The following is a 27183-nucleotide window of genomic DNA, read 5'->3' as shown; positions in this document are numbered from 1 at the left end:
GAGAGAATCAAGCACAGACTAAAAAATCCCTTCCCAACACCCTGTGCCCTGTGTTCTCTACGATGAAGAATTCTAGTGTGTTAATGTTTTATCATCTATTCAGACTCTTTAGGGTTAATTTCCATTTTCCAAGGGTACCGACTTCTGATAACTGAGCAGTTTCCCCATCACTAAGCTAGAGAAAACACAAAGCCCATGAAACACAACACATGTCTCCTAAGGAGCACGCAGCTGACCGCGGCGAGTGACGAGTGAGTACCTTGGTGTGTCTGTCACCCGCAGAGAGTGCCAGCTCCGTGACACGCGGCAGGAACAGGTCCAGGTGAATGACGGGCTTCATGTCCACGAAGGGCACTGCGAAGCTGAGCCTCCTCTCTCGGTCCCAAGCCACACAGCCCCTGGCCCGCTCCTCAGGGGACGCCGCTGTAGGGGAGATGCCGGTCAGCCCTCCTCCCCTCACCGGGATGGCCCTGGCCCACCCCCTCCTGCTCTGTTTATCACACACACACAGCAGCAACATCAGAAACCACCACACGCTGTTTCTAATCTGACTGAAAGTCAGATTATTTTTAAACAAGTCTAATAGTCTGGAATGTTTAATTTTCAATTTTAGTTAAGTTATTCTTCTGTGAAAAAATGATAAATGAACAATACTTTCATTAAATAGTTCCTCTTTAAAACACATATTTTTCTAATACACATTCTAACCGCTGAAATGCCAAAATCACCAGTACATTTAGGATGAAATTTTAAAACTAAAAATACAAATTTTTACTCATCAAAAAACACTAATTCTGATCAAAAACAACCTAAAAATATCCAAACATTAACAATATTAGTATTCAAAAAGGTAACTCTGAATTCCTGACACGATGTTTAACATAAAGGCCTATCCAGCTAGACTCTGCTTAAAAAATGAACAAATGCCAGACCCTGAAGATAGGAACCCACAGGCTTCAGGGCATGGCAGAAGCATTCACTCTCAGAAGACACCGTGACCTGTGTGCATTCAGCTGAGGGGCCCGCATGTCTCAGGGGTTGAGTTACTTTCAGGAAACGTCACCTGTTAGCAGGTTTTTGTTGATCTGTCCCCCGAGACGGCCAAGTACTTGCACTACTCGAACCCGTGTTTCTTCTAAGGACAGCGCTTCATTCTGCAAATGTGGTGACAATGAGAAACAACCTTGAGCTCAAAGAAAGACCCTCTCTTCCACTGATGCCCTCAATGTCTCCTTATAATCCTCCACAGCACTGCCGTCATTTTACTGCAAAAACATGAAAAGAAGCCACAATTCTCCCACTTTTGCAGCCAATGTCCATTTTCTAGGTCAGCAGTTCCTGTTTCCGGAGTCCTGATACCCTTAAAAAGTACTGAGGATTCCCACAGAGCTTCTGTTAATGTGGGTCGTATTTACCAGTATTTATCTTGTTAAAACTTAGCTTCCCTGGTGGCTCAGACAGTAAAGAATCTGCCTGCAATGAGGGAGACCCAGGTTCAATCCCTGGGTCGGGAAGATCCTCTGGTAGAGGGCATGGCAACCCACTCCAGTATTCTTACTTGGAAAATCCCCTGGACAGAGTAGCCGGCCGGGCTACAGTCCATGGGGTTGCAAAAAGTCAGCACAACTGATCGACTAACACTTTTACTTTCCATTATTTAAATACTTATCATTTTATTTAAAAACACTGAACCCATGACATGTTAACAAATGACATACTTTTAGGAAAACTAAGGATATATTCCAAATAAACAACCTCAGGCAAGTGGTGCTGTTCACATTTTGCGTCTGTGACAGACTTCTGGGCTGCGACTAGAAAAGGGAGGAGGACTTCATAGTTTTTCTAGGAAACTAGGGTTTTCTTTGGAGAAGGCAATGGCACCCCACTCCAGTACTCTTGCCTGGAAAATCCCATGGATGGAGGAACCTGGTAGGCTGCAGTCCATGAGGTCGCTAAGAGTCAGACACGACTGAGCAACTTCACTTTGACTTTTCACTTTCATGCAATGGAGAAGGAAATGGCAACCCACTCCAGTATTCTTGCCTGGAGAATCCCAGGGACGGGGGAGCCTGGTGGGCTGCCGTCTATGGGGTTGCACAGAGTCGGACACGACTGAAGCGACTTAGCAGCAGCAGCAGCAGGGTTTCCTTTGATACTACTCCAAAACTGAAGCAGTAGTTTCTTAAAGGTTAGTTACAATGTGGCGTGTGAGCCCACATGAGGGAAGTTTATGCAGTCTATTACAGTACAATCCGCTTGCTTTATCTTACACTCGGTTTAGGAATACAATGCACTGCTCATCTGGAGATAGTGGTTCACTGGCAGCAAAGATTCTCAGATGTGCTCCTGAAGTGACAGGCCCGCTCTCTATTTCAGAGAAAACGTCAGCCAGACACTGAGCAGCCAGGAGTCCATTGCCATGCTTCCAGTAACAGTGGTGCTCATGGGGGAGGTGGCTGCTCGATGCTCCCTGAGGACAACCGCCAGCGCCTCCTGCCCCAGCACAGGGGATGGTACACGGTGTGTGCTCAAGGGTCGAGGCTTCGTGAAGCTTAAAGGAACCAACAGCCCCACCCACCACTGCACAGTGCAAATAGTCACGAGTGAAAACAGTTCTGGCCTCGCACTTTGGGACCCCTGGGCCCTATGCCTGTAAAGAAATGTGCAAAACTAGAGATATTCTCAAGAAACTTTATCTTCTTTTACCTAAATGTGATAAAATAATTTAAAATCATTAGACACCACTTCTAGTTTCATTCAAGTCGCCCAATCAAAAGCTGTCAAGAGAGTAGCCCCCACTTGCCACAAGTAGAGAAAAGCCCTTGCAGCAACAAAGACCCAGCACAGCGAACAATAAGTAAAAATTTAAAAAAGAAATAAATGAATTTCTGATCCTATAACAAAAACTGTCAAAAATAATGAGATCAGAGGAAACTTCCTGAAAGCTTGCAATACCAGTTCTAGATATTAAGTTGCTGCTGCTGCTGCTAAGTCGCTTCAGTCATGTTCGACTCTGTGCGACCCCATAGACGGCAGCCCACCAGGCCCCCCATCCCTGGGATTCTCCAGGCAAGAACACTGGAGTGGGTTGCCATTTCCTTCTCCAATGCATGAAAGTGAAAAGTGAAAGTGAAGTTGCTCAGTCGTGTCCGACTCTTAGAGACCCCATGGACTGCAGCCTACCAGGCTCCTCCGTCCATGGGATTTTCCAGGCAAGAGTACTGGAGTGGGGTGCCATTGCCTTCTCCGAGATGTTAAGTTACACTAACTCAATTTTCTCTATTTACATCATTTTTATCTCTTACATTATGTGCCACATCTAAAAAAACCGGTCTTAAGAAATTATCACTGGGAAAAAAACATAAAAACTGCCATGAACTAAACTCGACAAAATGACCTATTTCAGATTTAATCAGTAAATGAGGCAATCTTATACATCAATATCAGTGTGGCAACTGCTTATTTCAAACAAAAAAAAACAGGATCAAGACAATAACACGGTTTACATGTTAACACGGTTTACATTTTTATCACTAAACATATACTGAAATTATTTTCATACTGTACACAAATTTATATGTAACGATATTTTAAATGAAGATTTTTACTACTCATGAGCATCAGAATCTGATCTCTCCACTATTTAAGCTAAAGAAAATTTAAGGGTCTCTTACAGATGAAATGTTTTTTGTCCGTTTCAGATGCTTTAACACGTCTTTAGTAAATCCTTTCTGGACAGCCCGAGAAAGCGCCGACACTTCCCAGTTACTCCGGGTCTCATCTGTCAATGGTAAACAGAAGTCAATTTTAAACAGCACTCATTTGTTTAGTTAATAAACACAAGGGGAAAGACACTAGACTACCATACAGAGACATTAAAATGCTAATTTAAAGTATGATTAAAAATGAAATTTCTAGAACAAAAATATTAATAGTGGTCTCAGTTTTAAACACCACTACCAATTAAAAGAAACAGTTTCTTGGAGGGACTTCCCTGGTGGTTCAGTGGCTAGGACTCTGCACTCCCAATGCAGTACTAAATCAGTCCTATTTGAAAAACCAATAAAAATCAGGTAAAATTAGGTCAAAATATAACTTTACTATTGGATTTTCTTATAGTTTTAATCCCTGTTTGATTAAATAAGGTTTTCTTTGCAAGACAATAGATTAGAATTTATAAGAAGTTCAAGATGTTTAAGAGTTCTTCCCCTTGGAGATTTTATAAATTTTGCTAGGATATACATGAGTAAGTAACCTATAAGTAGTTTTAATACCTCAGTTATACTTATGTCCAATTATACTGAAATGAACTGGAAAGATTACAAAAATATCAACCAAATGTATTTTGAATGCATAATATGTAGAAATACCAACACATATATTACATTACCATTTTAAGATACACATCAAAACTCTTCTATACTTACCTGATAAGGCTGAAGTTTTCAGATATCCATCAAGGCTAGGCAGAATATCCTTATAATAGGGTTGAATTACATGTTTGCAGATATAAACTGACCATTCTTCCAGGGCATTCAGGCCGGCTTCTGCCAGTGGGGCATAGCTCAGGCCCAGTTTAAAAGCCATCTGTACATGAGAACAAATGAGATAATGAACACCAGGAATTTAGTATTGAGAGATGGCTTCTTAAATGACAAGTTTTCCTCTGTCGGACCCATGCGGGCTGGAGAGAAGGGGCACTGAAGCCCCCTCAGGAAGGCCCACCCACGCAGGATGTTGGCAGCGGGTGGGGATGGGGGTTCTGACATGTGAGTGCTGCTGTGACTGCCATGTTTCTCAGGAACCACGACCCCCACGAGTGATGTGCCCACCTGCAACGCGGGGACGTAGGCTCTGACGTCAAGTGCGATGATGTCATGTGGCAAGGATAGGACAAAGGTCAAACAGGAGGCCAGGAGTTCATCTTTGTACTGCTTCATCTTAACTGACACCTTGGCAGGGAAAACAAGGTTAGTGCTATGCACCTGAACAGAGCCTTCAGCTCCATCATCAACTACGGAACATCTGATTTGCAAATACAAAAAATGATCACGTGGCCTTTGACACGATCATGTTCATTTAAAAATTAAGTACTTATCTCCAGCAAAAGTTCATGTGTTGAGTACTTAGTTCCCATCATGTGGAAAAGCTAAAGAATCTATGGACCCTGAGTCATCATCACTAAAATTATCGTGAGAAACCTCAGGGGACTTTGGAAGTGCAGTGACTCTCTGCCAGTGTTTTCAACCCCTCCACCCCCATGTGGATTAAGCAACCCATTTCATCTTTAAATAATATATGATAAGACTGTATAAAGCTTTTGAAAGTTACCTCTTTACCAAATTTTGCAAACAAAGCAAAGCAGGAATGCTTCTCTGGATCCTCGGGAGACGGTTTCTGACTCTTTGGACCAACGCCCTGTCAGATAAAACAGGCAATGAGCTCAGGGAATGATAACCAGATAGTCCCATGTTCTAATCTGGCGGTTCCCACTGGTCCTTGTGAGGGGACCCATTCTCATTCTGCTGAGGCCTCATGCAGAGAGGAAGACACTTCAGGCAGAGGCCCATGAGGAAGCACGTGTGAGGTGGGAGGGGGACCGCTGGCCAGGAGTCCGGGCCCAAGTCCACGCCCCGTGCCGGTCACCTGACGTGCACGCCTGTGAGCTGAGACAGCTGCTCTCAACTAGTGCCCCCGGACGCTGACGCGGCCACTCTCCAACCTTAGGAGCCACCAGATCCCCGGGCAGCCTGGGCACAGCTGCTGAGGCGTGGCCCAGAGGCTCTGAGGACTTGAGTCTGGAAAGGGCGCCAGTGATGCTGCAGGTGGGTGCTGAAGAGCTCACAGCACCAGTCAGATGCTCGCCAGTCAGATCGGAAAATGGGGAAAACGTTCAACGTTTAAACTTTTAAACCGTGTCATCCAACTGCCACTCACATCAGTTTTTCAAAATACAAATAATAAAAGTAGTGGACTTTAAAACTGCAATATGCTGTACAGTATCATATTTTAGAATGTACTTATACATGCTCATGTAATCCAAAATACACAAGCATGTTCAATGCCCTCAAAAACACTTACCTCAAAATACTTTATCTTCTTGGCATTTCTCACGGCAAGAGAAAGCAGTTTGTAGAAACCACTAATGAGTGGCAACCGTGTAGACTGCAGAATTAACTGGTATGAGAAGGAATGTACCCACGGCCCAAAAAATTCTACATGTTTCTCAGGAAGAATCTCCCTGTAAAAACAAATTTAAAGCTTAACACAGAAATCCTCATCATATACTATTTTTACTCCGCTTTGAAATTGTAAGTGACGTAATCAAAACAAAGTCATCATCTGTGGTTCCATTATACACCATTTTCGGGTGTATCTGTACTCTTTCTTTGCTGTGCTGTGTTCTGTGCTCAGTCGCTCACTCATGTCCAGTTCTTTGCAACCCCATGGACTGTAGCCCGTGAGGCTCCTCTGTCCACGGGATTCTCCAGACAAGAATACTGGAGTAGGCTGCCATTTCCTTCCCAGGGGATCTTCCCAACCCAGGGATTGAACCTGTGTCTCCCGCATAGACAGACAGATTCTTTACTGTCTGAGTCACCAGGGATGCCCCCTTATTGTCCTTACCTGAGGCTCTTTTAAATACAATTTAAAAAAAATTTTTTCAACAGCTATTAGATCTATTTTAAAATTTCATATAAGCTATTTTAGATTTTAAGTCCTACTATTTCTTGTATCTACATAAGTGGTTCTCCTATGTCATAGCCAACAATTGATAGTATCTACTCTTAAGTATACAAAACTTTATGAATACCTGCAGAACTCCACCAGGTTGATGAAAGCGGAGAAGTCTTTGGGTTTCGCAGGATGCAGGTTAGCAGCTGGATCTGAGGTCGGGATCACCCAAATGCCAGCAGCTTTGTTTTCATCCTTAAAAATCAGTTGCACCAAAAACACGGTACCATTCAGTCATTCAACAAATGACTCAGCAAGTGAACCACAGACATGGGTGAGGCTTTGAGCAAGGAATGCAGCAGTGAGGAGGCAGAGATGGGCCCAAAGCTCAGAGTCAGATAAAAATGACAGAACCCTCAGAACATGCTACACCGGAGGCCACAAGGGATGCAGTGAGGAGGAAGAAAAGTGCAAACACAGAAAGAGCGGGGGGCGGGGCGGGGCAGAACTGTGCACAGGAGCCACAGCGCCCAGACAGAGGCAGGATCTCAAAACAGACAGTTACCAGTACTGCCAAGACTTCAAGACGAGAGACAGAGGACCAGTGGCTACTGTTAGGTAAAACATAAATATAAACACGTTCAATTTGTGTTTCAGACCCAGGTGGAAATGTCAAACAGGCAGAAAGGAGAGCAAGGCTGGAGACCAGGCATGTCCCGGGAAACACCAACAGAGACGATGGTGACCGGGCGGTGGGTGCGGGGGAGCAGAGACACAGAGACTAGGACGGGCGCTCTGCACGCAGACATGTGGCCAATCACCTCAGGTAGTGAGCACGTCTGCTCATGAAATTACTTTAGACGTGAATAAATAAAAAGCCTGAAGAGTGGCAGGCGACCCCTCAATGGCCCCGACAACCAGCGCAAAAACTTGGCCCTTGACGAGTGCAGCCAAGGCCAGGGCTCTGCCCCTGTAGGACCCCTGACCAGACGGCCTCAGCCATGGAAGCCAACGTGCAAACTTGATTCTAGGAACCACTGGACTCAGAAACAAACTACCTTAGATGACAGTCTCACTACCTGAGTGTCCTGTCTCCTCAGAGGGACAGCAGCTCCAAGCTAGCAACCTCATACCCAGTCTGATCTTTGAGCCCAGCCAGAAAAACGGTGCAGAAACGTGGGAGGCGTGGCCTTTCCTGCCCTCCCTTCTACTATCTCCAGAGCCTAGAGTCCCCCTGGCTATAAATCAGAGGAGCACCAGGGTGCCCAGACCCTCTGCAAAAAGCCACCTCTACACAAAATCAGACTAGTCTCTGCTGTTGCTAAGTCAAGAGTTCTAATCCTCCCAAAAACTTTTTCCAAAAAGTTGCTTTAACTTATTAAACATATAAATTACTTCTTGAACAATCTAATACAGAATATATTCTGCACACTGGGCAATTCAAATATCAATAGAAAAGTATCAATGACACATATTAATGCTGATAAACCAATTTCCTGCCATCCTCTACAAATGTAAGATTTGCTCCTGAATACTGCAGCATGCAGACAGAGCTGGTACAAAAATGATGCAAAATTGCTACTGACAACATCTTCTAACCTCTTGTTCCCCAACACTCTGCTTTTCCAGTGTAAGATCCAGTTTTTCAACGATCTTCAAAACTGATTTTACAAATTCATCATATAGCAAACGATTCAGACTTTGAAGTGAGGAATTCACAAAGACAAATGCTTCATCTGCTAAAAGAGAATCCTGAAAGTAAAGAAAATAAATTTTAAAATGCTGCACAAAACAGTGTCAGTACGAGTATTAAATCAGCATGACGTACACGTGTAATTAGGTTTTATGGAAACACTTGTGTAAACTAGAGCAGACTTACCTCTAAGTTTTCAAGCCGTAAAATACAGACACCTTTCGAATTATTAAGACAACACCATTTCAGTCTGACATGACTTACATAGTCACGCAATACACATAAACAGTAGTGAGAAGGTTTAGGCCAACCTCGTCTAAGTATTTACTCCATTAATGAGTGTGTGTATGTGTGTGTGTGTGAGTGAGAGTGTATGTGTGAGAGAGAGAGAGAGAGAGAAAGACGCTTCCTTGGTGGCTCAGTGGTAAAGAATCCACCTACCAATGCGGGGGATGTCAGAGATGTGGTTTCAGTCTCTGGGTTGGGAAGATCCCCTGGAGGAGGGCATGGCAACCCACTCCAGTGTTCTTGCCTAGAGAATCCCATGGACAGAGGAGCCTGGTAGGTTACAGTCCACTGAGTTGCAAAGAGCTGGACACGACTGAGGGACTGAGAATATACACAAGCAGTGTGTGTATACACACATCTATATGCTATATACACACGTTCTGTATGTCTATATGCAAATGCACATGCATGTACGTATATACATGTGCACTTGTAAACACACATGTACTCACATACACATGCATACTCAGAAGGGACTGAAAAGCACTATAATCTATTATTTCTTTCAAAGTGAAATATTCTACCATCCCAAAACATAGACCAGTTATGCTGTCTTCACTCAAAACAGTCTATGGAACTTAACCTCAAAATATACCTAATATCACATATTAAAAAAAAACATTTTAGTAATACTCCTGTACTACTTTACTAATACCTTAATAAGAAAAACTCCTGAGGTTGTCCACAGGACAGGAACCATCTACTGACAAAAACTGCTTTTCCTAGGATACCCGTGCTCTGTCGGAGACTATGTGAAATGGTGACCAACCTGGCTTGAAGCAGATACTGCAGAAACACCTGCCAGCAACACAGGAAGCAGGAGGGGTGGTTCAAATGGTGACAGAACTGTGCACCGTCTCCATCCTATCACATCACCCTTAAGGAATACAGAGAGCACAGCTCTCCCACCATGATAACGCTGCCACATTTCTGATACCTTGTACACAGTTTCTTAAGCTAAAATGAGGACTTGGCTACAACTACTCATTAGTTTCAAATGAGTTCTATGACTTTGCTCCCCTAATTTGATTTTTTTCAAGTCTCACTTTATCCTTATTTACATTACTTGAAGTACTTTAAAAAAAAAAAAAAAGACCGAAAGTAAAATACGTTTCTGAAATAATTAAGTCTCCAGTGTGAACTATGGAAACTGTAGAGGAGCCAAAGCCCTTCTGTGGCTTTCAGCTGCAGTGTTTACCATCGTCTGGTCACAGCTCAGCAGGCTCCTGAACAGGTCCACATAGTCTCTGTAGGTGGGCACTCTCCACTTGCCGGTCCTGGCTTCCCCCAACGCTCCAGGGTCCTCAGACTCGGGCTCGGCTCCCTGGCGGGAAAACAGACAGACAGCCACGCTGAGGAGGGACGGAGAAGAGAGGCACTGCTGTGCCTCCCGATGTGCATTCTTGGAGCTAAGGGAGCTCCGGGCTGAAGAATGCAACTTGGTTGAGGAAGACAGCACGTCATGAAAGCACAATTAAAAAGCTGGGAAAAAGTCACCATTCTCTAGGACCAAAATAATGATGCACGAACTAAGCTTCAAAACAATACCCAATAATTCAACTCCTCACACAGATCTCTCATCTCATCCTATTTTCTCTAACTGAAGTAAACTTAAGACAAGCCTCCCATTATATACTAAGTATTTTGTCCTAGACTTTCAAGGGGAAAATATCCTTTTGTAAAAATGTAGGTACAGTAATAAGGTTATGTTTAAGGATGTTTCACACCCAGAATTTTATTTATCTGAAAAAATAGTTAGGTATTACATCCTACACTTATCAAAATCTAAGGCATTTCTAATAACAGAAAGGCCATTTTTTTCCCCCCAAAAGAATTACCAATCATTGCACGTAATTTACACATTTGTCTGCAATTTCGAACACCTGAATATAATATTAACATTGCATTTGGGAAAGCAGCTATCACCTACTATAGAAAGTAATGGTAATTCTTTTAAGTGACAACCATCCTATTGGTCAACTTCATTAAAAAAAATCTTTCAGGCAATCAAAAAGGCCCCTTTTGTATATTTACAGACTAAAAGTTCCAGCAACATCTCTAACTTGCAAGGTGACAAAAGACTAATTTTCAAAGCATATATTCAGAATTTACCTTTTGAAGGATCACTGGCTTAGAACATATTCTGATTAAACTTTGATGCACTAAAAAAAGAAAATAAAAACAAAAATGAAAAATTACACTGAAAAATACTAAACTCTCAACAAACTGACAGCCATTTGAATATACAGTACCTCTTGGTTTTTTCTCTAAGTTTGCTAACACCTTTAATTTTTTTTTCTTTTTTTTAATGTTTAATTTCAAATTGTAGACTATTAAGATTCAAAAGGAAAACATGAAGAAATTCAAAACACTAGAGAAAAAAAGATTTTGGTTCACCAAAATATTAGCAGTTCTACAAGAGGCATCAAAAGACAAAAAAGAATTTGGCAACTGGATGTTCTTTATCTCACACGGTAAGATTCTTCATGCATCATCTCAGGAGTAAACTCCAAACTCACCCATAGCACCAATGCAGCTCCAGAGGATGGGCCCCTTCTCCGCCAGGGCCAGGAACAAGCGCACGATGGCCCTGCAGCACACCAGCTGCATCTTGGGGCTGTACTGGGGGAAACTGTCCATCTGCATGACCACGAGGTGTTCCAGGACCGGCGAGTGCACCTCAGGAACCTGCAGGGACGAGAGCACACGCGGGTCGGGGCTGCGGCAACAGGCACAGCAGACACAGTGGGGCGGAACCATGAAGAAGCGGCTTGTTACCTAGGGGACTAACTCCTCGCTGGGACCGCCTGAACACAGCGGAGTAAAACTGTCTGCATGACATGTTAGCTACGATTCTATCTCAAGCAGCAATCCTAATCTTTTAGAAATATGAAAAGAGTAACAGATAGCTTTTCTGTTTTGGAAACAAATCATCAAGTTTCATGACAAAAACTATACCAAAAAACTGTACAAGGTACTAGCTAAAGAGGTCACCTTGGTCATACTGGTGCCTGAACTGACTGTATGTAATTCCCACTGCATCAAACCAGCTGAAGACCTGGGCTAAACTCGCCAAGCCCATGTTCGGCGGGCCACCCCCTCACTCACAGCGTCAAGGTGCAGCAGGACACTGGCCACCGACTGCAGGAAGCTGGGCAGCTGGTACACATGGTCCTCGGCAGCGTCCGCCTCCATGAGGAACAGCTGCCGGCACCGCTGGATGAGCTCCACGAACATCAAGTCCACGTCTTGGGCATTCACTGCCTTGCACGGCTGGAGAGAGGTAAAACCAGTCTCCATCAGCCTTATCCACCTCCGAGTGATGGCACCTAAGGTGTCTCATTAGGCCATGTTATTATAACTGAATGTTAACAAGCTTCTCAGTGGAGAAGAAATACAGACATAGAATGCACTGTACATCGGAAAGATGCTTTCCAAAAAACCTGTAAATACATTCTAAACAGTTACTAACACACAAAACACTTACTGACTGTCACCTGTGTTTCTGGCAGGGGCAGACGGCAGACAATTGGGTGCCATCCCTGCAGAGGCCTGACACCCAGAGGAGGGATAGGCCCGACCCCCCAACCACACAGCAGCGGCTCCCACAGCCACACCCTCCTAACTCGGAGACAGTCCAGCTGCACGTTTCCCAAAGGCTCCTCAGACGTCGGCCCCAGTCCCGCCTTCTCACGAGCCTGGACCAGCGCCTGATCCGTGTCCTCTCCCTTGTTCCACCATACTCTGTCTACACCAGCTCATTACAGTAAACAGGTCCCTGCTGCCAGACCTCAGCGTCTGAGGATACAAAGTCCGTGCCCTTGGTCACCTCTGAGCCTCCTCACACACATTTCCTCTGCCCTAAGTTCGTATAAACAAGCCACGGAAACATGTGGAGATGAAGACTTTAAGGAGAAAGGAGTGTTGGGAAGAAGCAAATGAGGAGGCATCAGGATGGAGGAGTGAGCAGAGGGCTGGAAGAGACTCCATCCCAAAAACAGGGGAGTAGCCCTAATGGGGATCTATACAGAGAAACAGCAGGAGATGTAATCCGCCAGTGGGAGCCATAGACCCCTCCAGGAGGATGCAGCCATGCCGACTCCCAGCATCTCCAGCAGACCTCACCCGGGCTCAGGGGCTCATGCCAGAGTGAGCTCAGGGGTTCATCAGTGATGGGTGGCCAGGCACGGCCAGGAGAACATGGTGTTCCTCGTCTCCAGGCTGCAGCCATGTCTCGGTTCTGTCTATTGCTGGCTGAACCCTTACACGAGTCCTCTAACTCCTCTGGCCTCAGTTTCCTCAACTGTAAAGTAGAATAATATTCCTAAAAGCTCAGAGGAGAGTTATGAATATTTGAGATAATACACAGGAAGCACTGAAAAAACGCATTAACAACAAAACAAATAAGAATAATATTTTCAAAAGTGTGAGACGCTATTCAAAATATACTAAAGTGATATATATCAAAATATACTATAGTTTCATCAAATGAAACTAAAAGGGGTCAGTAAGTGAGACATACCCCTGCGAAGAGCCCGTATCCGCGGATGGCGATGGACAGGTCCTTGCTGTTGGCGTCCACGTTCCTGATGATGCTGTAGAACTGCTCCATGAAGAAGCGCAGGGGGCCCCTGTGTGCCTCGGCATCGTGCGCCACCAACAAGGAAACCTGCATCACACAACGTTCACTTTAGAGGCATCCCTCCAAACGTGAAAAGGCTGGAACGGCCGAATGGGACAACATCAGTGAGCTACTACAGGTCCACGGCAGCTATTACTTGTAAAGAACCATCTGTTCAATCCACTTAGTCTCCATCAGGTTCAGAAAAGGCACTTCCTTAAGTAAGCCTTTATTACACGTGATGCATTCTTCCTAGGGAAAGGGACTGAGAGAGAAACCAAGTAGATACAGGAAGACATATGCACAAAACACAGGCTCTGGACTAAAGCTCCCTGATGAAGCAGAAAGCTTCCTTAGACTCATCTTTGACTCAAGGTGACACAGAGCTGGGCAGGCCCAGCAGCTGGCGAGCTCAGAGTTACCCACAGACAGGACCCCCAGGAGGGAACACAGAGAGGATTCAAAACAAACAACCAGGGGAAAAAAAAAAGGTGTCTCATTTCTCAAAACAATAAGCTACAATAATTACGTGAGGCAAAGCAAGTACTCTGAGAAGCAAGCAGATGACAATCCACCAAACACGGTGACACCTGCCAGAACTGGAGACCAGCAAGGGCATCAGGAAGCTCTTGCCACCTGCCCACAACCGTCTGAGACAAGGATGGGAAGAAGTCAGACAATCACCAAAGGGAGAAAGAAGACATCCACATTGCCGACCTGCAGCCCGCGCCGATCCATACGAAGGCCTCAGGTCTCAGCACCCGGAGACGGCAGGCCGCCTACAGGCTCCCTGCACCCATACCCAACCTAGACGGAAACACCCTGGGGCAGAAGGGGCAGGAGGGCTCGCCTCGGCCGAGAAGCCACAGAGATACAAGCATCCAGTCTAACAGGACAGCAGATCCCGCCAACCTCCCCCTCCCCTCCCTCCTCCCACCCTGACCCAGCCACCGCCTCCAGGGAGCCCGGACCTCCAGCCCTCCCTCACCCCTTCCTAATCCCATCCTGACCCAGGCACCACCCCTAGGGAGCCCTGACTGCCAACCTTCCCTCCGTCCCACCTCCTCACTCTCTTGTCTGGCCTTGGCTCTGAGAACCTGATCAGACTTGATGTCTTTCAAGTTTTTTTTCTTTCAAACCTGCTGCCACTCCTGTGGCAGAGGGATAACCAACTTTTCTCTTTAAGTACTGCTGCTGCTAAGTCACTTCAGTCGTGTCCGACTCTGTGCAACCCCACAGACGGCAGCCTGCCAGGCTCCCCCGTCCCTGGGATTCTCCAGGCAAGAACACTGGAGTGGGTTGCCATTTCCTTCTCCAATGCATGAAAGTGAGAAGTGAAAGTGAAGTCACTCGGTACTACAGAAGCTAATGGACCAACTTGTATTTTTTTTTTTCAAATGTTCATGCACAAGACTGGAATTTATGTCTTCGCATAGAAAGAATTTTACATAGTACCTGTTTCAGAAAAGACTCCAGGGCTGAGTGTGCAGCTTTCTTCAATTCCACATTCATGTGGCTGCACCACTTCGATAAGACTTCAAATAAAGAAGCATAGTTGTCCAGAAGGCAGGTGCTAAACTGAGATGCGTGCAGGGTGAATAAGGACAGGCCAGCTGCAAACACAGAACACACCGTATTGAAAACAGGATGACAAAGGGCAAGACAAAGAACTTAGGAAGCCTCAGGCACACACCAAACCAAAACCGTGCTCACAAAGCCCTCGAATCCTTACTTCAGGGGCCCAGGGTCCCCTCACACCTAATGCCTCCATCCTCCATTTGAATCAAGAGGCCCACAATCCGGCCAGTGACCCCCAAAACAAAGGTCAGAAGTAGGATCAGGGTTTATTTAAATACAGACAGAGTCAAAAGATCTGGATTGCTCTAAAGTAATTTCTTCTGAAATGGTACAATCTTAGTGTGACCCATCTCGAACAGCACCAAGAGCTGCCATCAGTGACCACGTGGGAGCATCACAGGGGTCACAGTACCACCTTCACTCACAGTTTAAGCAAACGCTCACTCAGACACCAACCTAATAACCTCCTTAAATGCAGAATCTTACCCAGAGGCACGGCGTATCTCTTCAGATCAATCTATTAAAAAAAAAAAAAAAAACCTACCATCAATGTTTGACAATCACAAGGCTCAGTTGTGAAAGAATTAGAATACTAAATCCTACCTGAGGACGGATTGCCTTTAATGCAAAATCAAAAATCTCTCTTGAAGTCTGGGGATCTGAGGAAAGACAGAAAGCAGCCGCTGTCACAGATCACAAGGTGTGTCTGACAAAGCTCATGAGACTCACGACCCACCGCTCTGCTGGAGACAGTAGGAGCTCTTCCTCCATTAGTGAACGTGCTAGTACCCAGTACTACTGCCTGGAGTCACATAATCACAACGTGACCAGAACCTGAATTTTAGCCTCAGACCAAGGGGGCAGTCCCAGTCCTGCGTGCACTGGTTACGTTAGTTTCCCGTCACCACTGTCATCAATTATCACCAACTTTGTGCCTTAAAACAGCACAAACCCACTACCACCCAGCTCTGGAGGTGAGCAATCTGGAACCATCATCACAGACACAAGCAGAAAACCCCGAGAATGACCTGAAGACAGCAGGACAGACCTTCCACAACTGGAGGCAGAAGGAGCGGCCCCTGGAGGGGGCCGGTGCTGTCAGCCCCGCTGTCAGCCCCATCCCCAGCACTGGGACCCCAGGGTCTGGACTCCACCTCAGCCCCCCAGCTGGAGACCCTGCACCCAGAAGACGAGGTGCAGGGTCTGACTCTCCATCTAAGCCAGCAGCACCACCCACCCCACCCAATTTCATCTGCAGGCCCGACACAGCTGGTGTTCCTCCAAGCTGCTCCCCCACCAGCCCTTTATGCAGGCCCTTGGCCAGCACCAAGACCCCTCCAAAGTGACCCCTGCTGTGCCAACACCTCAGCCAGCACCAGCATCCCCCAAAGTGGCTCCCTCCCCCAGGCTGCCCCCACATGCCAGAGCACCAGCCACAGCGGTAACAGGCCTTAGAAACTGCAGCACAGTGGCCCCTAGGAGGCCAGGTTGGCCCACCTACCACAGGGGATGCTCCTGGAGTGCCTGGCTCCAGGGCAGTCCAGGGGAGGGGGAGAGCTACACTCCTGGACCCCACAGGACACCTTCTACACAAAGACCAAGAAAAGTAACTGAGCTACCAAACACAAACAAATAGAGAGTTAGGCAGGACAAGGGGCCAAAGGTCATGTTACAAGAAAGAAGACAAAATCTCAAAAAAAGAACTGAGTAAAACAGAGGTAAGTAACTTCCCAGAAAAAAATTTCAAAGTAATGGTCATAAAAATGCTCAATGAACTCAGGAGAAGAATAAAAGAACACAGTAAGAACTTCAACAAAGAACTAAAAATCATATTACCATCTCAATAGATTAAGAAAAAAGTTTCTGACAAAACAGGCCAAAGGTCATGTTACAAGAAAGAAGACAAATTCTCAAAAAAAGAACTGAGTAAAACAGAGGTTAAGTAACTTCCCAGAAAAAAATTTTGAAGTAATGGTCATAAAAATGCTCAATGAACTCGGGAGAAGAATAAAAGAATACAGTAAGAACTTCAACAAAGAACTAAAAATCATATTACCATCTCAACAGATTAAGAAAAAAGTTTCTGACAAAACTGACACCCATTTATGATAACAACTTTTAATGAAGTAGGTAAAAAAGGAATGTACTTCAACACAGTAAAGGTCATACATGCCAAACCCAGGGCCAACGTCATACTCAATGGCAAGAAGCTGAAAGCATTTCTTCCAAGATCAGGAACAACACAAGGATGACCACTCTCATTACTTTTATTCAACATAGTATTGGAAGTCCTAGTGAGAGCAATCAGACAAGAAATAAAAGGAATCCAAAGTGGAAAGGAAGAAGTAAAACTGTCACTATTTGCAGATGACACACTATATACAGAAAATCCTAAAGACTGCACCAAAAAGCAATTAGAATAAATGAATTCAGTAAAGGTGCAGAGTGTAAAATTAATATACAGAAATCTATAGTGTTCCTATACATTAATAATAAACTATCATAAAGAAAAATTGAACAATCCTATTCATGCTACTGCTGCTACTGCTAAGTCACTTCAGTCGCATCCGACTCTGTGTGACCCCACAGACGGCAGCCCACCAGGCTCCCCCGTCCCTGGGATTCTCCAGGCAAGAACACTGGAGTGGGTTGCCATTTCCTTCTCCAATGCATGAAAGTGAAAAGTGAAAGTGAAGTTGTTCAGTCATGTCTGACTCCTAGCGACCCCATGGACCGCAAGCCCACCAGGCCCTTCCATCCATGTGATTTTCCAGGCAAGAGTACTGGAGTGGGGTGCCATTAGTTGCATCTAAAAGAGTAAAATACTTTGGAATAAATTAAACCAAGAAGGTAAAAGATCTATACCCTGAAGACTCTAAGATATTAATGAAAGAAACTGAAGACAATACATAATATACATACAAAAATACGTACAAATATACATACGTATATGCACACATACAAAAATACATATGTATATGCATATATACAATATACATACATATACTGTGCTCACAGGTAGAGAGAACTAATTTTGATAAAATGTCCACACTCCTCAAAGCAGTTGACAAATTTAATGCAATCCCTATCAAAGTATCCACGGCATTTTTCACAGAACTGTAACAGTTAAGCAAAATATTTGAATGGAAACACAAACGACTCTAAATAGTCAAAACAGTCTCTGAGAAAGAAAAGCAAAGCTGGAGGCATCGTGTGCCCTGATTTCAAACTACACTACAGTAATCAAACCGTTATGGTTCTGGCACAAAAAAACAGAAACATAGATCAAAGAAACAGAGTAGGAAGCCCAGAAAAAAACCCACACACATATGGTTAATTAATGTATGACAAGGAGGCAAGAATATACAATGGAGAAAAGATAGCCTCTTCATCAAATAGTGGTGGGAACACTGGACAGCTACATGCAAAAGAATGAAACCTGACCTTTTTTACACCACACACAAAAATAAACTCAGTGGATTAAAGACCTAAACCTATAATCTGAAACCACAAAACTCCTAGAAGAAACATACATGGCACTCTTTGACATCAGTCTTAGTGCTTTTTTTGATCTGTTACTTCATGAGTGCATATGTGTGTGTTCAGTCATGTCTGACTCTTCTGCAATCTCATGACCTATAGCCTACCAGGCTCCTCTGTCCATGGGATTACCCAGGCAAGAACACTGGAATGGGTTGCCATTTCTACTCCAGGGGATCCTCTCGACCCAGGGATCGGACCTGCATCTCTTTCTTGCATTTCCTACACGGGCAGGCAAGTTCTTTACCACCGGTGCCACCTGGAGTTACCTCACTAGAGGATGACAAAAGCAGACACATGCAGGACTACATCAAGCTAAAAGGCTTCTGCATGGCAAAGAAAACCGCCAACAAAACAGAAAAGCATCCTGCTGAATGAGAGAAGTTATTTGTAAATGATAGGTCTAATAAGGGGTTAACGTCCAAAGAACAACTGAACTTAACAACTCAATATAAAAAAAAAACCAACTCAGTAAAAAAAAAAAATGAGCAGACTGTGACAATACAGAGATGCAGGATGGGGTGAGAAGTGGGAAGTAAGTTCAAGAAGGAGAAGATGTATGTACACAGATGGCTGATGCATGCTGATATTTGGCAGAAACCGACATAATATTGTAAAGCAATAATCTTCCAATTAAACACAAATACATTTAAAACAGAAAAAATATAAAAATAAAAAATGAGAAGAGGATCTGAATAGACATTTTTCCAAAAACACACAGATGGCCAACAGGCACAAGATGCTCAACATCACTAAACAGGGGAATGCAAATCAAAACCACAGTATCTCACCTCACACTTGTCAGAATGGCTGTCATCAAAAAGACAACAAATAAAGAGTGTTGATGAGGAGATGGAGAAAAGGGAACCTCATGCACCGCTGATGGGAATGAAAACTGGTGCAGCCACTGCAGAAAACTGAGCGGAGGTTCCTCAAAAAACTACAGTTACCACATGATCCAGCATTCTACTTCTGGGTACTTATCCAAAGAAAATGGAAACAGTAATTAGAAAAGATATACACACTCCAGTATTCACAACAGCATTATTGACAATGGCCAAAACATGGAAGCAACCTTTAAGTGCCCATAGACAGAAGAATGGATAAAGAAAATGTGGTGAATGTGCAGGTATATGTATTTGTAGGAATCTATTCAGCTGCAAGGAACGAAGTCTTGTCATCTGCTGCTACACAGATGGACCTAGAGAGCATTATGCTAAGTGAAGCAGAGTCACGGAAAGACACGTTACACGTGATCTCACCTAAAAGTGGAACCTAAAAGAACAAAGAAACACAGAAAAACAGAAACAGATACGGAGAGCAAACTGCTTGTTGCCAGAGGGAAGCGAGCCGGGAGCATGAGAGACACAGGTGAAGATCAGGACGTGACACACAGCTTGGGGAGCGCAGTCAGCACTGTCACAACTCTGCTGACGGACACTATGAGACTCGTCATGGTCATTTCCTAAGGTGTTTCATCGTCAGATCACTATGCTGTACACCTGAAGTAACGCAATCCTGGACTGCAACTACGCTTCAGTTAAAAAATAAAATAGGGAATTTCCTGGCTTACAACTTGGTGCGTTCACCGACAGGGTCCAAGTTCAATTCCTGGTCAGGGAACTAAGATCCCACAAGCTGCAAAGGACGGCCAGAAATATAAATGAATAAACCATTAAAATAACACAAAGCAAGGAGTCACCTGGGTGTGCTCCTCTCTAGAGGCTTGAGGGCTGCCTTCAGTTTCTAGAAGTTGCTCACCCCCTTGCCTTGGGGCCCCAGTTCCATCCTTATAGCCAGCTTCTCCCGTCACAGCACCCTGACCCTGACCCTCGTCCACAGTCAAATGTCCCTGTGATCACACTGGGTTCACCTGGACAGCCTCGTCTCAACGTCCCATCCACAAACGATTCCCCTCTGCCTCAGACCTAACAGTCGAGGGGCTAGGATCAGCATGGCACATCTCTGGAAGCCGTTATTCTGTCCACCTCAGTCCAGTGTTCTAATCCAGGAAACAAACATTATCGCCTGCTTTAGTGAATTGTTACAGGAATTTCCCTTGCAACATGAACACGATAATCCTTAGCACATGGTTAATGAGCAATAAGTACTATTAATTTTCTTGTTCACCAAATGTCAGTTAACACGCCAAGCAAAAACAAACAGAAATAAGCAACGTCACCTGCCACCGAGGTCAAGTGACAAAATAGACAGTCTAGGAGATGAAAAACATGTCGCAGAAAACATGTGCTGTAACAGAGAGGACTACAGAAGCCCAAGGAAGCAGCTCACACAAGGAAGCACAGAGGCTTCAGACAACAGGAGATCCCTGAGCAGGAAGCTGAGAGGGCAGGATGCTCCACGGACAGGGAGCCGGAGAGAGGAGACCGAGGAGGGGAAACAGGAGCAGCTGGGCCAGCTTTCCTACTCAGAGGCAGCAAAGACTGGGAACACCCGGTGGAAACGTTAGAAACTGCTGCTTCCTCAGGTTGAAATGATCAGATCTGGAATTTTCTTAAGTTGCAATTCAATAAAAGCAAACACATGCAGGAGGTAGAAAAATCTGGCAATTATCTGAACAAAAATGGTAAGGAACAGCAAACAAGTTCTTCTTTTAAAGAATTTTCTGGGATTAAAAAAGTTTTATTTGTCCTTTAAAAACAAATGAATTCATTATAAAGCTCTCATAGCTAGATTATCCTCTAAGCTTAAATTTGAGATACTATAGAAGAACACTACTGACAGTTACAAAGAAAACTGTATTAAACAGTTTAAAACCAAAAGGCAAAGATCTGCAGCACAAGAATTACAAAACGCTAATGAAAGAAATCAAAGAGGACCCAACTCAACTAAATGGAGAGGTGCACTGTGCTCATGGGCTGGAAAACTCAACATGGTTAAGGCATCAACTCTCCTCCAACTGATCCACAGGTTTAGCACAAAGACCACAAATATCCAAGGAAGACTTCGTCGACACAGACCAATTCGTTCTAAGATTTACATGGAAAGGCACAGACCTTATAATACCCAAATGATTTTTAAAGAATAAAATGTGAGAACTATACTGGACATTTAAAGCTTGCTATATAATTACATCATAAAGACAGTGTGGTGTGGGCAGGGGAACAGAGAACCAGGATCCACCCCCACAAGTGATGAGCCAATCAGCTAATGCCCAGCTGGCTTTCTACAAAGACACGACGATTCAGTGATTTGGTGATGATTTCATGGATGTGGCACGAAAATCACAGGCAACCAAAGAAAAAATAAACTGAACTTCATCAAAATGAAGAACTTTTGCACATCAAATGGCACGATCAACAGAGTGAAAAGACAACCCATGGAATGGGAGAAAATATTTGCAAATTATGATCCCATAAGGAACTGATATGCAGAATACGTAAATAACTCATACAACTAACAAAATGTCAAATGACCTGATTTTTCAAATGGGCAGAGAACCTGAATAGACACTTCAACCAAGACGACACCCAAGTGGGCAAGAGGCACTTGTGAATACACTCAACACCAACAGCCACTGGGGAAATGCAGTGAGAAACCACCTCACGCTCACTAGGAAGGCTACGTCACACAACAGGAAGCAAGTACTCTGAGGGCGTGAAGAGACTGCCCTGATGGTGGGAACGGGAATTAGTGCAGCCCCTGGAAACTACAGAACCACCACGTGGGCCGGCAAGCCCACTTCTGGGGATGCTCTAAGGGAACGGGGGACTCCAGGTGTTCGCACACCCATTTCCAGCACCATCATTCACAACAGTCAAAAAAGCAGAAGCAACCCAAGTACTCACTGATGGCCCAATGGACATACGTGTACTGTATTCATACAGCGGGATTCTGTTACAACAGGGGTGAACCTCGAAGACCTTGCTGCTAAGCTGCTAAGTCACTTCAGTCGTGTCCGACTCTGTGCGACCCTGTAGACGGCAGCCCAGCAGGCTCCGCCGTCCCTGGGATTCTCATGCACAGTGAAATAAGGCAGCCACAAAGTTACCTGCTATGAGTCTATTTACATAAATGTGAAAGGACAAAGCTCAAGGTGGGAGACTGAGCAGTGGCTGTTGGGGGGGTGGGGGGCGGGGGCGGGGATGTGGCTACAGAAGGACAGGAGGGAGGCTGCTCCCGCGGCAGGCTGCCAGGGCCTCGACTGTCATGGGCACACACTAGCCCACATGCGATAAAGCGGCACAGAACTAAATTCAACACCCAAGTGGGTGCATGGGAAGCAACTGGAACCGAGCAAGACCCGAAGGTTCATCAGGCAGCACTACGTCACGACAGGCATCACCGGGAGGTGCCAGGGGAAGGCCACACGTGGATCTCTGCATTGCCTCTCACGACTCCATGTGAATCCACAACTGGTATACAATTTAAAAATCACACAGGAATTCATTAGACTAGTAGTAGTTCTTCAATAAAGAAAGAAACTCAAGTGCCATCAAGGGATACCTTCCTCCATGGACTTGGTGAAGTTACACATAAGTGACGCCAGTCCCTTCAGACACCCCGCCAGCACCGCAAGTTTGGGTTCTCTCACTGTCGATGTCATCTGAAAGGAGAGTTTAACAAGGTACCATAAAAAGAGAATAGCCCACCAGATACAAGGAAGCAGAAAAGAAGATCATAAAGTTTATCATACCTGGGTCTTAAGTTCACCCAGAAAAGCCCGGAAGAGTTTATCCGAATTGTTTATCATCTCGCTAGGATGAACTTCACCTAATACTCCTAGGAGCTCATATATTTTTTCTAAAACTGAAAAATAAATTTTAGACAAATTAAGGCCTAAAATTAAATATATTAAGCAAAAATCCACAAATAAAAGGAGAGGATTTTACTTCAAAATAATTTAACAATAAGCCACACAAACTATCTAGTTTTATGTACTGAATCTTTCCTGATATGTTTTATGTGAATGTATTATTATAAGCTAAATTACATTTGACGTGTGAGTTTTCTATTTGAAGAAATCATTTTGTATAGATTAAAATTTTTATAAGCAGATTTAACACACTATTTCTGTTTCCATTTTGGTTTCTTTTCAGCAAAAAGAATTCATCTGTATTAAATGGGGAAGAAATCCAAAAAAAGAGAGAACTGATTCATTTTTTTTGTGCAGTAGAAACACAATGTCGTAAAGCAACAATGCTCCAATAAAAGTTTAAAAAAAAGTTCATCTGTAAAATATAAATACCTTGGCGGAAAAAAATCCAAGTTTTACACTAAAAACTTGTTAAATTTGTTAAAGCATTTTAAAGACACATTTAAATACATCTTACCTGTATCTGGTATTTTTGCTTTCAATGCAAGTTCTCCATAGAATTTGGTAAATAACTCTCCAACTCTTAATTCATCCATGAGTCTAGAACTTCTCAAAGTCTGAAGTAACTAAGAGAACACGAGTTAGCAGAGTCTAGGAGGAAGCAATGGAAGGCTTCCATCTATTGCACCTGTTCGCACACAGCCATGTTCCACAGCCATGATCTCCAGGCACTCACGATCGGCGTCAAGCTAGGTTATAGGGGATGAGGGGCTGAGGTGGGTGGTGGAGAAACAGGGGAGACCAAGTGGAAAGGGATGTAGACTTAATTTCACCTTCCCAAGAAAATTATTCTATGACTAGACCCATTCTCTCAGAGGCACTTAAGAACCAACAAGACCCAAAGAAATTCTACAACAGAGATGCAAAAAAAAGATTTGCATCTGAGCAGAGATCCAGGTGACAGCGAGCCCAACGACCACACACACACAACACACAGACCCTTCGCAGTGTGAGTGTAAGGTTTCAAGAAAACATTCAAGAACACAATGAGGTGCATCTGGGCAAGTCTCAGCAGCATTAGGTTTTCAGAGTAAGGGCTTCCCTTAAAGCTCAGTTGGTAAAGAATCCGCCTGTAATATGGGAGACCTGGGTTTGATCCCTGGGTTGGGAAGATCACCTGGAGAAGGGAAAGACTACCCACTCCAGTATTCTGTTCTGGAGAATTCCATGGACTATAGTCTATCGGGTCGCAGAGTCCGCCACGACTGAGCGACTTTCACTTTGCACTTCTTGCCCCTCACAGCCCAGATTCTTCCTCTGCTCCCCAGAGTGGTGTGAGGGCAGAACACCAAGTGCTGCTGGTGATGGCTGGAAACGGGCACCTTCTCACACCAACGGGAGTCCTCAGCATCTCACCCACAACTCTCATTTTCAGTTCAAGTTATATGTGCGCCACAAACTACATGCACTTAGACATATTTTTTTTAATTACCTTAATAAGAAGTTCTAGGGCTGGAATTCTACATTTAGCAGCTTTATCTTTTGTGTAAACACTGGTACAAATATTCTAGGATTTAAAAAGAGATATCAAAATCATCAATAAGATCTTACTTCTTATAACTAAGACTTAATAGCTAAATCTACACCTGGGAGAAGAAATACCAATACTTGACATACTACACTTTAATAGTTTTCTACAAGGGCCTCAGCTCATTAAATTTTTTAAAAATTAACCACTTAATTTCTAATACAATCAAGCAAAAATAAGTAAACTCCCCAACAAGAAAGACAGAAATAAAATTAAGCTTAACCATGTTATGACGTAAGTTACCATGTAACTTTCCATGTAAGTTAAGAGATGCTGATATACAAAGAGGTAAGTTTTTTCTTCTTACCTTAATATCTAGAGAATAAGGTATGATCTTCTGGCCAATTTTTTCTAAGAAAACACATAAAAACTTTAGGGCTTCTTCTCTACAATCACGAAACTATAATAAAAGAAATAAACATTACGGAAAACTGGGCTAAAAAAAAGTCACCTCAACATGAAGAGAGATACACTAGAAGAGCAAAATGAAAATGGTCAACTTACTTCATCAATGCTAAGTGATTTCCGAATAAATACAAGCAAACCAAAATCTTTGGAAAAAACTAAGGAAGTGTGTAATGCTGGAAAAAAAAAAAACAACAGGTAAGCGAGCTGCCAAGGTTCTCCATTAACGCACACTAAAGGTGATGCTTGTTTCTCAATTCAGCCTCATAAGTGACAAAGGAAAACAGGAAACTCTAGACAATGTTCCACAGTGATAAGGTCAGAATAATGGCCAGAACCCTGATGCCTAGCATCACACCTGTGAATGCGCTAACTTTACACAGCAAATGAAAATTAGGTTGCAAGTGGAATTAAGGCTGCCAATCATCTGACTTTAAACTGGGGAGTGCCCTGGGTTATCAGGGCTTCCCTTGTGGCTCAGCTGGTAAACAATCTGCCTGCAATGCGGGAGACCTGGGTTCCATCCGCAGGTTGGGAAGATCCCCTGGAGAAGGGAAAGGCTATCCATTCCAGTATTTTGGCCTGGAGAATTCCATGGACTGTATAGCCCATGGGGTCTCAAGGAGTTGGTTACAACTGAGAAACCTTCACTTCACTTCACTTCCAGGTTATCAAGCGGGCCCAATGCAGTCACAAGGGCCCTCACAAGTGGAAGGGGGAAAAGGAGATGGAAGACAGGCAAGCAGGACAGGTTCCAGGTGTCTTACTTAACCCTCTGCTGCTGGCTTTGAGGAAGCGGGGAGAGGGACAGCATGATCCAAGAAATGCAGGTGTCTTCTGGAAACAAGGAATGCCAGAAGAAAGGAACCTCAGTGCTACAACTGCAAAGAACTGAATTCTGCTAACAACCTGAATGAAAAGGAAATTAACTCTCCCCCAGGGGCTTCAAAAAAGGAGTGGCCCTGCCTGCTGCCTCGGTGTTAGCTTGATGAGATCCCTGCTGGCTTCCAACCACAGACGGATAACCGACAAGCCTGTGCTGTAGTAAACACCAAGTTTGTGGTGTGTTTCAGGACCAATAGGAAATTAGTACACAGTCCTACAATCCGTCAAGTGAAAGGACACATCCTGGATAGAGTGAACCTCGAACTGCTTTATGACAAGGTTACTAAAGGAACAAAACTGAACTCTTAGAACAGACTGGAAAGCATTTACACAGTGATGCTGTCCTCATGAACACACCCTGGCAGTCTGTAGGTACTACACAGCAATCTCTTTAAGGCTTTATTTCTCCTCTTTATTAACAATGACGTTTTCGGAAGAAAATCTCATCCTCTAATTAAGACTCTGCATGTTTGGGTTTTTAAAAAGGAATGTAACCAAGTTTTCACACAATGACACATTAAAAATGCTAAGAGGCACTTCAGCTGCAAAGGGTCAAGTTCTTACCCAGGCATAAGTCAAGTTAAGAGCATGACTGTTTCTCAAAAGGAACAGCAAAACTGGAGTTTGGAAAAGGTGCTGGTGGGTTGAGGCAACAATGAGGTGGAAGAACATAAAACTTCCCTCTCATCGTCGCTCCCCACCGTGGTTAGCAGTGATGCCAAATTCAGAGCATTTCCACAACTCAGGCTTGGAAATACCTTTCCTCTGGTGTTAAAAACAGAGGAAGTTGACAAAGTTTTACACAGATCACAAATTCCCACGGGCCCGTTCAAGCACCACCCCGGGTGCCCACTCGGACTCGAGCGGGCGGCCGGGCACCGGCCGTCCGGAGCCCCGAGCCGTACCCACCCAGCAGCGCGGGGCCAGAGCTCAGCACGCACTCCTGCCCCAGGCCCCGCAGCAGCTGACCACTGGCCACCGCCGCGCTGCAGCGATCGGCAGCGGACAGGGACTCTTGTAGCTGCAGTAGGGAGCCCCGCACGCCGGACCCCGAATCGGCCATATCCTCCAGCCGCGAACACCACTCTCGCTGCCGGGACCGGAAGTGCCGCTGGGCGGGAAGGGGCGGGAAA

The 27183-nt window shown here is 44.4% G+C and overlaps 1 protein-coding gene across 1 annotated transcript in view; it reads right to left on the bottom strand.

The window, feature by feature from the left end:
- The window catches only part of PRKDC (protein kinase, DNA-activated, catalytic subunit), a 126904-nt gene extending 99725 nt beyond the window's left edge, over nt 1-27179 (bottom strand). Inside the window, 24 exon segments of the mRNA XM_070382418.1 lie at nt 260-423; nt 1064-1154; nt 3675-3781; nt 4428-4587; nt 4833-4952; nt 5332-5418; nt 6082-6241; nt 6815-6930; nt 8275-8427; nt 9855-9980; nt 10769-10818; nt 11176-11344; nt 11765-11929; nt 13179-13325; nt 14733-14890; nt 15342-15372; nt 15459-15514; nt 22863-22962; nt 23053-23165; nt 23690-23798; nt 24665-24739; nt 25068-25160; nt 25265-25341; nt 26960-27179. Coding sequence (XP_070238519.1) covers nt 260-423; nt 1064-1154; nt 3675-3781; nt 4428-4587; nt 4833-4952; nt 5332-5418; nt 6082-6241; nt 6815-6930; nt 8275-8427; nt 9855-9980; nt 10769-10818; nt 11176-11344; nt 11765-11929; nt 13179-13325; nt 14733-14890; nt 15342-15372; nt 15459-15514; nt 22863-22962; nt 23053-23165; nt 23690-23798; nt 24665-24739; nt 25068-25160; nt 25265-25341; nt 26960-27113 — 2781 coding nt within the window. The 5' untranslated portion in view covers nt 27114-27179.
- Between the last annotated feature and the right edge of the window lie 4 nt (nt 27180-27183).

Source organism: Bos mutus, chromosome 14 (assembly GCF_027580195.1).
Source record: "Bos mutus isolate GX-2022 chromosome 14, NWIPB_WYAK_1.1, whole genome shotgun sequence".
In the NCBI taxonomy this organism is placed as follows: Eukaryota; Metazoa; Chordata; class Mammalia; order Artiodactyla; family Bovidae; genus Bos; species Bos mutus.
The sequence above is the reverse complement of the archived record's forward strand: the minus strand, read 5'-3'. Positions and strand labels throughout refer to the sequence as shown.